The 13,123-nt window shown below is 51.8% G+C and overlaps 2 protein-coding genes across 2 annotated transcripts; one reads left to right on the top strand and one right to left on the bottom strand.

The window, feature by feature from the left end:
- Positions 1-2,342: 2,342 nt before the first annotated feature.
- Positions 2,343-4,820, bottom strand: POSPLADRAFT_1139581 (hypothetical protein; the record flags this gene model as incomplete). The annotated part of the gene is made up of 9 exons (XM_024485061.1): positions 2,343-2,978; positions 3,032-3,144; positions 3,199-3,268; positions 3,334-3,500; positions 3,575-3,627; positions 3,680-4,026; positions 4,087-4,335; positions 4,400-4,707; positions 4,766-4,820. 9 exons carry the CDS (start codon positions 4,818-4,820, stop codon positions 2,343-2,345), a joined length of 1,998 nt encoding a protein of 665 aa, XP_024340461.1.
- A 1,187-nt stretch (positions 4,821-6,007) lies between these two features.
- On the top strand, positions 6,008-8,797 carry POSPLADRAFT_1138893 (hypothetical protein; the record flags this gene model as incomplete). The annotated part of the gene is made up of 5 exons (XM_024484961.1): positions 6,008-6,919; positions 7,243-7,764; positions 7,820-7,838; positions 7,950-8,041; positions 8,093-8,797. 5 exons carry the CDS (start codon positions 6,008-6,010, stop codon positions 8,795-8,797), a joined length of 2,250 nt encoding a protein of 749 aa, XP_024340462.1.
- Positions 8,798-13,123: the final 4,326 nt, after the last annotated feature.

Consider the following 13,123-nt stretch of genomic DNA (forward strand, 5'->3'; position numbering starts at 1 on the left):
CGGATCAAAGATTCGAGGATCTTCCGGCATCAGCTGCAGTACCTCATCAAGTGGAAGGGTTATGACGACTCGCATACGTCATGGGAACCGGCGCACAACGTTGCAAATGCGCCGGCCCTCATAGCCGACTTCCACCGGAAGAACCCGAACGCCCCTCGTCGCCTCAATGCTGCTACCTTTGGTGGTTTCAACTTTCAGCCAATGCCGTCGCTGCTGACTGAAGCACGTTGCCGCTCCGGGTGGGAGATGGGCAAGGGCGCCTCGCATGAGGTCATGCGCCGTTGAGGGGGGGTAATGTCACGACTTGGTACGGCGTCTAGCCGTTTTTTAATTTTTCCTTTTTGCGGGCTCGAACCCGCAACCTCTGTACTACATGCCTGATATGGACACGTCGCTATCTACTGTACGATTAGATTAGATGGGCGGCAGTGCGCGGCACAGCTCAGGCTCCGCTGACACAGCCGCCCTGACTCACTGGCCCCCAGGGCTGCATCAGCATGCTGTGCACGGACCAGCTGTGCACGGACCAGTGCGCACAGCCTGCCCTCATCTTCCCCTGTATATAAGCCTGCCTCTGCTGCCCTAGGGACCTCAGTTTCGACCTCTTGTCCCTAGGTCAGTAAGCCCCTGTACTTACTTACCTTTCAATAACTAACTAACTTGTCCCTAGCCTTAGGTTTGAGCATCGCTCACCATCGCTTCGGTAGGATAAGTCGAACACCCCCAGCTTTAGGTTTTTCCCCCTGTCGCTCGACCCTAAGTCGCAACACTAATACACCTGCCAGCTGCTCCACAGTACCAATATTGTGCGGCGCAGGCTAAGTGGAAGGCGGTAGTAATGTCATATTTCCCTAAGGTTCTGTGCCGCATTTGGCTTGTATCTATGGCGCAGGGGAGTACACACCATAGCTTGCGTGGTGGTAGTCTCAATGTCGCAGCTTCTATAGATTACAGCTAGTGTGTATTTTTGTATGCGGAAGCATGTAGTAGTACGATTCTGCTAGTCGCTCACAGCTTGTAATTACAATCATTATTATTACCAATAAGAATGCAAATCTAAATTTATGCCCTGTGAGACCCAAAGAATCTGATAACGATGATCAATTGATTGAAGGACAGTGACTACTGGTGCTGTGGAGCCTACGAGCCTCGCGGTCTATGGTGCTACATAGCACTTTGCGAGATCAGGCGCATCTACATAGCACTACATAATCGGGGGGAAGTCTATCGCTCTATGCGGTCTACAGGACCTACATAGAGCTATGTAGGTTTGGGCATTTTTCCTGATGAAGACACGCGCCATTCGTCGAGCGCCGAGGGCAAATCGACTATACCTGTACCTGGCCCATCGTCTGCAGAGAAATCCGTACCAATGGGTACTTCAGGGCATATGTGAGGACACAATCACGAACGCGAAATACGGACTCGCAGGCTCGCAGCGTGCCGGGCGGGACAAGAATAGACGTCAAATGACGACGAGGGCTTACAATGAGGCTGAGCATGAGTGCCATGGCAAGTACGCGACTGTGAGGTCGGTAAACGGTTTTCTTTGATATTCACGCGTCGACGAGGACGCATAGCCGATTAGTGGTGGATTGGTGCAAAGAAATGCCGCTCAAAACTAGCTATGTCACAGAATAACGCAAGGAAGCATAAACGTGGCAGTCGGATAACATATACAGGGTCAGACTATCCTGAAAGTGAATAGCTATCTGTAGAAAACACGTGCTTATCAATGCCAGCATTCGGCCCGTCAACTCATTCCCAGAGGACGAGAACAATGTTGCCCATATCATCCACTGCGATCCTGAACATAATGAGCTCCTATGCTCTGAGCGGGATATTTTCAATCTCTGGAAGAGCACAGATTGTGTGGCGCGAAACCGCTCATGGAGCGCATGACAAGGATAAATGCTGTTGCCTCGAAGGCCAAGAGATACATGACAAGATTTAATTGTTGGCGGAACAAGATTTGAATTCTACCAGCGTCAAATAAGCAACGACTGCTTGCGTACTGCGACGACCCGGGGTGTCTCAAATAACGCAACAGCTCTCTCATGTGTATTCACGAGCAGCGATTTGATTAGGTTACCTCTCTGACATAAAGTAGGACCATTGCATGGATAACTGTACGATGGGATACTACATAATGGAGCATAGATGGTTAGCCGGAGCAAGGCATATTTCTCGTGTCCGGACTGGCCATAAGGCCACATAAATCCTGATAACCACCCTACACCCAGCATTGTCTGATGACATGCAGATCTCTTGAATCCAGCTAGGATCGCATCCGTTATGATATGAGTACTAATGAAGTATAACCGACGCACCAATCGAGACAGCTAGTTCATCCAAAAAGCTTCTTCGGCAGCGGGATCCCAGCTGAAGACTTCTTCGGCAGCGGGATCCCAGCTGAAGACTTCTTCGGTAGTAGAATCCGTCCAACGGGCTTCTTCGGTATCGGAATCCATCCAAAAGGCTGCTTCGGTAGCGGGATCCCAGCTGAAGGCTTTTTCGGTAGCGGAATCCGTCCGACAGGCTTCTTCGGTAGCGAGATCCGTCCCAAAGAGTTCTTCGGCAGCGGGATCCATGCTGAAGACTTCTTCGGTAGTAGAATCCGTCCAACAGGCTTCTTCGGTAGCGGAATACATGCTGTCGTCGTGCGGCATGCCTTCTGACAATTGGGCGCAGATGTTTTTGATTCTAGTGAGTATGTTGATTGCTTCATATTCAATATTGTGCTTCTTGTAGAAGGCGTCTAGAGCTGTCTCGAAGCTACCTGGTCCGTCACCCTTCGATAGCGCCAGACCCACATTGTATATGACGAATCCAGGAGGAACGCGGGAAAACACCCAGCTTATGGTGTCGAGTGCCCTCGGAAAAGCACTATCTTCTTCTGAGCGGGGAAGGTCGCGATGGCCGATGGCGCAATATCTGTAAAGAGGGCCTTCGCACACTCTAAATGGTTCGTCCAGTGGCTGGATAGCACCGTGAACAAGATACAATGTCTAAACCCTGTCCCTTCACTCACCATGCCTACATTGATGGGAACAATTGATCTTGTAGGATACTCGGCGACGATTTGAGGCTCAGGCACGAAGATGATATGCCCTTTGTCCCATAAGGAGTGGAGATCGGCCCTTACTGTGTGGGGTCTGAGTCAGGGCTACGTCGAGCAATTGTAATATATACACTCACGCAAGAAAAGGTTGAAAGGCGTGTCGATATCAAAATCTTCAAGCCCCCACCATGCCGCCAGCTGCATACGCTAAATACACGGGCGCACCCGAGTTAGGGTCGCGCGAATGCCACCGCAGACTATTGGTGACTTACCAAATCATCGTCGGTTCTTCGCGGAATGACGTGACATCCCTGAACCGACTTGTCGTCTTGGTGGGTCAACAAGCACCGTGGTCCAGTAGGAGCCAATTGGGCGACTTGCGACTTGAGGGTGTTAACGTACGGTTCACCGTTGGACTTGCGGGCCTCCGGTTTGCGGTCTTTGTCATTTACAAGACCCATAGATGTTCAAGTGAGTCCGTGGCACATAACAAGGGAATGCATAACGACGTACCCTTCGACCGTTCAGGCGTCCTTTGTACGCCTGTCGGAATGTTCATAGGAAGCCTACGAACGAGATAAGTGGTTGCGTTGCCACGAATCAAGTATGTTCACTGACATATGTTCCTGCTTCCTCCTCAATTGTGCTTCCCCCGGTGGTGGCGCAGTCCACAACGCGTTCAATCTCAAGAAGTTCTCCACAACGCGGGATGCGTCGACTTTGAGGTGGATTCTTTTGTAGAACTCCTGCAGACCCTTCACCCACAGCTCTTTGTTCTCCATGATCTTCATAGCGGCATTCATGATCATGAAGTGTGGCTGCGCATTGGACGGCACGAATTTGAGCTTGTGGAACCCGTTGGTGAACCCTTGGCGGATTGCACGCTTTGCTCTAGAACGTGCACTGCCTGAAAGGCTAGGGTGGGGGATCACACAGTACCGGTGGATTTTCTTCTTGCCGATGACCTATACGCATTGTGGCGACGATTCGCATCAGTCGTAAACGAATAGCTCGCGGCGACCCACCTCCAAAATGTCGTGTCTTTCACCATCCTTGTACTTGTCCATGAATTTGTCCGCCAAGTCGGGCATCGGAGCAATAAGAATGTCTCCGCGATCCCACAATACATGGAGGTCGCCACGAACTGTATGCAAGTAAGCCCACGCGTATCGACATGCCTCCGAGAACGAAGACGCACGGAAAGCCATATTGCGGCTAGAATCTACATTGAGGCCTTCTTTTTTGATGCCCCACCACCACTCCAGGGACGTGAGCTATGCACGCGGGTATGTAGACCGTCAGATGCGCCACCTCCGCTCAGGAGCCACTTCAACTTACGATAGACGCGTCTGTGGCGCGTGGCAAGACATGGCACTGTTGCACTGACTTGTCCTTCAAGCCTGATATAATACAGGCACCTCCGTTCCGGGACGCCTTGACCGCTCGCTGTCGTGCACCATTTGTAATGCCGTACTTGCGACTCACTCTCCGTTTTGGAGTCTTCGGAGTGTCATTGACCGGCGTGCCTTCCCTAGACGGCCTATAATCGCTTCCGTCGTCTGATATTTCCCTTTTCCGTTTTCCATACGCAGGCTTGGGTTCGGACTCGGGCTGGGAGCCACTGACACTGCACTCGTCGTAATCAACTGTGGCCGGGCCACAGTCAGGGCAAAGCGGTCAATGGGGAGCGACGAGGAGCCGTACCTGGATCCAAGTCTTTGAGTCTATCAGATCGTCTCAAATCCAAGCTGTCAACCATGGCTAGGAGATTTTCGGAGATGAGGTGAGGGGTGAAGGTGGGGGTGAAGGAAGAGACTGCGAGAGTGTGTGGCTCGAGCAGCTTTTGCTGAGTTCATATTATGTTGCAAAGCGCGTGACCACAGGACACAGAGGCCATTGTATTCCAATTTGGATATTGCAGCCATCGTCGACGCGGGTCAGTGACTGGCGACCTCCCGCGTATTACCTGATCTGCATGGTCTGTGCGAGGTGTGTTCTGGAGTTGTGATATCAGATGCACGTCTGAGACGCGGGAACCGTGCCCCGCTGACCGGGGAGACACACTGTAAAGGTCACATAAAGAGGCACGCTTGTCATTCGCTGAATCGGAACCGCACGGTCAGTCTGCGGAAGACTCGACGAAAAGGAACGAAACTCACCTAGGACATGTTGCTGGCGCGAAGCATTCCCGGGTGAGACGTTTGTGTCTGTCCGCCTCAAAAATCCATGTTCTCACCGCAGAATCATCAACTGGGTGATAGGGAAGAGTAAAGTATTGCATTGACGACAAAGCTACAATTATTGACACATTGACACATTCAAAGAAGCTGGAATTGACGTGGCACGCCGCCCGTGTCTGCCAGAGGCTACTAACATTTCCTACGTATACGCAAGGATGCAAAATGATTTTTCTGTGTCATGAGTCGCAACCCTCATGGAACAGAGTCAGATGAATGCTAATGATGAGCACGGGAGGTCAGGTACGAATGTCCTCACACGTACTGTCCACAAAGGATTCTGTGCAAGGTGTTGAGGGATACGTTTTCCGTGAGAAGCAAGGGGTTACATCTAAGCAGAAGTAGAATGTGAGCATCTCTGAAGTACTAAATAGATTGCAAAGCCAAAATAAACTGACCCGGACTCCGACTACGATCTCACACAGAGAGCTTGCGACGTATTCCATGAAGAGGTTCAGAGTGCTAAATTTGTGTATCACAAGGCGCAGACGGACATATACCAGAGCGTACAGATTATGTCCGCCCACAAACGCACTGAGAATTAATTGACTGTACACTCAATCGACTACACCAATCATGACTTGATTGGTTTCGGGGAACTCCGAGAGTAGCGCTGACTAAGCACCCGCTAACGGCACTGGTGGCGCACGCTATTCGCGCTACACCATCGTTACTACCTCGCTGAACTCGCGATACAGTCGACGCTAAAATGAATGGCCTTTACATCCTTATTCCTGACACGTCTCATACGCTCGCTGCTGAGCATCCCCCACGCCATATGAGTACTCCCGCGCTTTCGGACGATACTGGTAGCTCCTCTTCACGCGAAAGCTCTCGACCCGCTACACCCACTTCTGGAGTCAGTCGTGCACCATCTATCTCTTTCGATGACTATTCTAAGCATACACACGCTGGCGAAGGCACGGACATCAGGATTGTCGAAGCAGACGCGGACTCCCCGCTACCAGAAGACATCACCCATCCGCTGAAACGGAGACGGTTGGCGGACACAAGGGCTGATGAAGTCCGCGCAGAGAGAGCGCTGCTGCCTAATATTTGGAGCGATGCACCCAGGGTCGATGGCGGCGCGTGCTTCGGTCTTGGCCATATACGCATCAGCGACTGCACGAGTGTCGGGGACGTCGAGCCCGATGCAGTGGACCCGTTACTAGAATTCGTCTCCCGTCCATTGAAACGAAAGCGAAGCGCGGACACAAGCACCTATGGAGTTCGTGCAAAGAGGGCGCGGACGTCTGGCACTTCGAGCGACGCAATCAAGGCCGAGGACCGCGCTTGTTCCGGTCTTGGGCATATACTCATCTACGACTACACGAAGATCAGGGTCATCGAACCTGAAGCGGCTCCCGCGGTCTCCCCCGATATTAACTCACACGCGTCACTTGAAGCCATCACTCGTCCGCCGAAGCGAAAACGGTGTGCAAACACGACGGTCGACGAAGTCTGTGTTAAGAGAAGGCGATTGTCTGACAGTCCGAGCGATGCATCGCAGCTCAAAGACGGGATTCCTTTCGGACCTCACCCTAGATGCATGATCACGGGCTTCGTGTCCGCCGAGGTGGAGGCGTGCTATATCCTGCCTCCCGACACGCCTCAGCCGTTGGTGAGTAGGGTGGTTACTACCTCGACCTCGTAGCTGACAAGGCAGCTTTGTAGGGCAACTGCACAACGCTCAGCATGCATACTGAATCTAATATCGTCCACTGCAATGCGCCTGAAAACATTATTATCCGTGCGTGCTTCCTTGCGTCTGGCCTATCTTACCTTGTCTTACAACCCTCATGCAGTTCGACGTGACCTCCGCATACTATGGGAAATGAATCGCCTGTTGATGATACCCCATCCCGATCATATAAACCACCCTGATACCCGCCCTGTATGTATGGCACGTCCTTCCAGATGGTCGCCGTGCTCACAGTCAAGTAGGTCTACACATACCACGTCACCGTAGAGGACGAGCAGCCTCCAGACTCGGGCACCCCCCAGGATCATACCATTATACCTCTAGCTACTACCGCTGCTTGCTCGTATCGCTCGCTGGGGTGGCACGAGCTGAGTGCTAATCTGCATCTGATGACCATTCGAGTGGGTCGTGAATTCATGAAGCGACCGCTCCGCTACGAGCATGTGTTCCGTATGGACGCTCTTGTGCATATACCCATCGTCCAGCTAGCCCAGCCAGATGCAGCCGAGCCGGTCTCCTCCCACATTGAACGAGAGTCGCCAGTCGAAGGCATCCCCCGCCTGCCGAAGCGAAAACGGAGCCCGGAGACGGAGATCGATGAAGTCCCTGTCAAGAGGATGCGCACTTCCGTCACTGGATGCAACGCGTCCAACATCAAGGACGCCGTTCGTTTTGGACCTCACCCGAAGTGCATGATCACCGGCTGCGTGTCTGCTGATGTAGAGGGGTGCTATATCTGGCCTCTAGACATGCCTCAGCGATTGGTGAGTATGTATGGCTGTTATTTTGAGTTTTGTGACTGACGAGATGCAACGCCAGTTCGACACCTTGATGGCCGGTATGCGTGGCAACTACAACACCCTGCGTTGTCATGCACCTGGGAATATAATATTCCGTGCGCAATTTCCACGTTTGACCCGTCGTTTGTCGCCTCACATACTGTGCGTAGTTCGACGCGACCTCCGAGAGCTGTGGGAAACAAACCGTTTGTTGATGATACCCCATCCTGTTCATTTGAAGAGTCTCAAAAAATATTGCACCGTATGTATTAATATGCCCTCTTGGCCAATCGTTGTGCTTACGGTGACGCAGGCGTACAAGTATTGCATCATCGCAGAGGACGAGCACCCTCCAGACTCATGCACGACCATGGGTAACCCCATCACGCCTGCCGTCATGGCGGCCCCTTGCTTATATCGGTCGCTCGGGTGGCATAAATTGAAAGCTGATCTCCGTCTGATGGTATTTCGAGCGGGACAGAAATTGAGCAAGCGACCATTCCACTACAGGCATATCTTGCGGGAGCTGCTGCCTCACAAGGAGGTCAATCATACATACACCATATTCTCCCGGTATGCGTCATGGACGATCCCCCTGTATTTGGAGAGAGTACGCGGCAGGCGGTTGTGGGCCACAGGCGAGCTCGCACCCTTCCCTGATGGTTATTTCCGCTGCTCCACGAACGAATATTGCCCTCCCCTGTCGGATGACGACACTGTCCGCTTCCCTCGCCCGTTTCGGCCAATTGTATCAGGGATAAAGAGGAAGCGTTCTGGTGACACCAGGGCGGACATTGGGATCTATACCGCGCAGGAAGATGCTCAATGCCAGGTTAGCGTCTGTAAGTGGCGCTGGGATTGCGATCAGGCTCGAGACGAGTGGACGGTGGGACCACCTGTGGAACCTGAGGACGCAGAGTTGCTCGCTTATCGACAGGAGGAAGCTGGGGATATGCTGCCTGCTGCGCAAGAACCTTGGTTCGAGGAATGGCATTCTTCAAAGTACGCTCTCTTGTAGATCTGCAGGTGAAAATACAACTGACGCCATCTTGTCCAATTCAAATGTTCCAGATATGGTCCCAAGTTTTGACACCTAGCCACATACCCCATCCCACCGCGTTCTGCACGTGCTCGCCAGGTCATGAACGTTCAGAACAGTCTGTGAAGGATTGAATTCCATCGACCCGCCATCGCGACTGGAGTTTCTGTCATCATGGTGATCTACAGGCGGCAATAGACTGATACTAACACCCCCGATGCGCATGCATGAGCCAGATGTGCTGCCGCATCATGCGTGGCGATTGTCGCCAAGGGGCGGGATGCACACTTGCCACTGAAGATCATCACGTTGTCGTGGTCCCCTCATTTTCAGTCGGGCTATCGGCTGCATCTCAGAGTTTTCTTCCGGCCTCCGCGGTAACTATACGCGTAGTCCTTGCGAGACGCCACACAGCGTCTATAAGCCGTCGGTACATACCACCATACCTCCATGGAAATATCCGGTATGTTCACTGCGTGCCCCGTCTTGTTTCGTTCTCTGATGTTTGGCACGCAGGTTCTGGTTCTTCACGTAACGACTCCATCACAACATACCTGAACGCTGTGTAACCGCCAGACATCAAGATTGACTTAGCTTTTCAAACCGGGTGTGCTTAGGATACTCGAGGAGAGTGAGCTGTGCTGCATCCATTGCCAGCAGCAGCATGACATACGACCCGAACGTGTGAGACAATATACCCGTATGTGTATCCGACTGCGCTTCGATCTCGGTGACTAACTAAAGGGCACTTTAGGCCCTACGTAGACTAATCCTTGGGCGTCGGCTCTTCGTATGGGAATCTGTCTATCTTCAGCCAACAGGAAGCGGCGGTCGAGGCGTTGAATATGGTAATTGCAAGCATGTGCCGCTGATGGCGATCGCTCCCGCAGATCACCTTCTCCGACTCTCGATCTCGCAACTACTACCAGCTGATTCTAGTCTTTTGACCAAATCGTATTTTTTCCTCTGTCGTAATGATCAGGCATATCAGCTGATATCACTTTGCAGAAGCCGTGGCCATTACGATCCGGTCTTCTCTGTACCTGTCAATCCCACGACGGATTGATGGTACGTTCTTTCAAATGTGTTTAATACTTCACTTCACACAAGGTTTAGGATCTATCGCTGCAATACCCAGACCACATGTTGTATAGTCAGCACAATCCGTCAGTGTCTCTTAGCCATGCGCATAGTTTAACTCATCATATTGACCGCCTCAGATACCTCCTCGTGTCACCATTAGCAGTCGCATCTGCAAGTCAGTCGTAGGCTGCCGCGAATATTAGGTAAGGGACGTATCTGATGGGTTGCACACGCGTTTCCTGACTCAGTTCCACAGCTAGCTTGAGGTATGCTACGAGAATGGGACCAGCACAACCCCGCGCGGCAGCTCAGTCGAGCTGTGGTGCTGCACTCATATACCCGCTTTTAGGCGATCACCGCTGAGTGCGGGGACTTTAGTCGGACCTGTAGTTTATCCTCACCACTGGCGTGAAAACCACTCTATACTTGACCACAGACTGCAGACCGTTGATGCTGTTTCCAAGACTATCTCCTTCATTTTGGCGTCCTCTCAGTCGTAAGTCCAGATCTGCATTATGACCTCGAGGTTCAATTATCTCGTAGTCAGACAGGCAGACCCCCCTTCGGACACAGTCCAGCGATGAATGGTTCCAGACACCATCAGTGATTGGTCTGTTGACGAACGGCGCGCCCGTGTACACAAGTATTCTGGCACTGTCGCGAAGAGACATAGGACCGCCGCAAGGTCGAGGAAACCCACACGTCTCTGCATGATCAGATGATTGCATTATACCCCATCGCTTCCTCGCTAGATCGGCTGAATGATGACACTGCCGCGCTCTCTCGCTCGGCCTCGTACTCCAAATAGTTTACTCACTGAGCTCCGGAATGGCTCACGAGCAGTCCAAGTGAAACGACTTCGCGGTCCATGTGCTGAGCTTGCCGCCTCGACCCACCACGGAGGATTGGCGTGACTCGCACCGAGGACCGGTACACTCGCCCAAGATGTGGTCCGGCCTGGTTGAGCTCACGTTCCCTAGCCTTCTGTAGTCCTTCAAACAGTTTGTATCCTAGCTGTATTATACATGAGAGATGTAGCTACTCGGTTCCCTCTCAGCAATAGTGCGACACGCTCGAGATGCGCTCGCTGGACGGTGTCTGACGCCTTGTGCCGTAATCGATCCTAGTCGCTATCCTTTGTGCTCGCGCCGCGCACCGAGCCCTCATTCGGCGACACAGGCACTCTGGTTCCTCCCGGTGTTTCGAGTACTTCGCATAGCTTAGTGTTTTCTCTGGCTTTTGTAAATACTAAATTCGACCAGGATGTTTCCCTTGTGAGTGTGTTTAAAGCAAGCAGCTGTGTTGGTTGTGGTCATGTCTCTTTGCAGACCCACACGGATGAGTTTCGGCACACAAATATGAGACCTTGAGCAGAGTGGCATCAGATTTTTCCAGAATGCGTGCAAAGAACCTCACAGTAGGTGGTTCATGTCTTACCAAGTCTGGGTGGCAACCGTTGAGCGGAATTTGTATAATATAATTCACTATGAACAAACTTTGTATGGCACCAGGTTTCCAACTGTCCTTTCCTCCAGTTGGTGGGGCCCTTCATCCAAGAACGAGCTGCAGCACTGAGTCCTAGCCAGCCACAATCAGCATTATCTGACATATTATCATATTTAGTGATGTGCAAAGCCCAGCTCAGAGCCCTCAGGCCGGGCCAAACCGAGCTCTGTAAGCCAAACCAAGCCGGGCCAGCAGGGCAGCCTATAGCAGCTCAGGACCTAGCTTGTGATTTGTAAAAGCCGAGGCCAAGCCATGAGCCAGTGGCTTTGGTATATTACTATTTGTAGTGATAGTGTATAATATCTATGTAAGCATTACATCTAAATATGGAAGCTCATAACTATATATGATGAGATTCTTGTTGCCCGAAGGACAAGATGTCTGGCAGCAACAGGTTCCTTCCTGCCACTGTGGGAGTTATAAGGGCTCAATCTGACAAACTTGATGCAAGCTAAGTCCTGCAAACCCATCCACTACACTTGCACCACAATCTGGCTACATCCAAGGCAAGATCAAACACTGAATCCTAACCTTAAACCTTCATAACTCCCTACAGTGGCTGGCACAAAATATCTACAAATAGCAGAGGGGCGGCGAACATCACCTCAATTGGAAAGGTAGGATAATAGCCCATCATTACATAATCATTACAGTCCCATGTATTACAGTAGTGTGTCTGTCACGACTTGGTACGGCGTCTAGCCATTTTTTAATTTTTTCCTTTTTGCGGGCTCGAACCCGCAACCTCTGTACTACATGCCTGATATGGACACGTCGCTATCTACTGTACGATTAGATTAGATGGACGGCAGTGCGCGGCACAGCTCGGGCTCCGCTGACACAGCCGCTCTGACTCACCGGCCCCCGGGGCCGCGTCAGCATGCTGCGCACGGACCAGCTGTGCACGGACCAGTGCGCACAGCCTCCCCTAAACTTCCCCTGTATATAAGCCGGCCTCTGCTGCCCTAGGGACCTCAGTTTCGACCTCTTGTCCCTAGGTCAGTAAGCCCCTGTACTTACTTACCTTTCAATAACTAACTAACTTGTCCCTAGCCTTAGGTTTGAGCATTGCTCACCATCGCTTCGGTGAGAACCAGTCGAACACCCCCAGCTTTCCTAGGTCTTCCCCTGTCGCTTAACCTCAAGTCGCGACATTAGGTCGAAACTCCCATAGCTGCCGGCGTTCTCTCGGAACCCAAACACTCACTTTCCTTTCCTACAGGTCGGGTGGTGATACAACGGTCTATACTCCTATATTGATGCCTGACTCGTAGACAACGAGCGAGGACTTATGGACAGTGCGTCGTCCTGAAGATCGAGCGAGGAAGTCGAGAATGACCACTACCCCAAGCGAGGAGGAGCAGAGACTTGAATGAATAACCAGGTCGAACTTAGGGTTCGACCGACTAATGGTACAACTACTTATACAAGTACCGACTGCGCACGGACCATCGTGTCTATGTGGTCGTGTTAGTGAAGAAAGAAACGTAGTGGTACGATACCAGGCACGAAGTGCGCACGGACCCCATTATGTAAGCTACATAATGTTCAACCTGCGGGTGAGCGCTAAGACAGGCGCCAGTATGGGCGCTAGTAGTACAAGGAATAGAACAGAAAGACAAATGTTTCATTACCCCCCTACCAGAGTCGAAGTCCCATTCGACTACTTACTGCTCACCGTCTCCATACAACTCCCAATCTACGCCGTCGTCCTCC

This window comes from Postia placenta (genome assembly GCF_002117355.1).
Source record: "Postia placenta MAD-698-R-SB12 unplaced genomic scaffold POSPLAscaffold_5, whole genome shotgun sequence".
NCBI classification, from domain to species: Eukaryota; Fungi; Basidiomycota; class Agaricomycetes; order Polyporales; family Adustoporiaceae; genus Rhodonia; species Rhodonia placenta.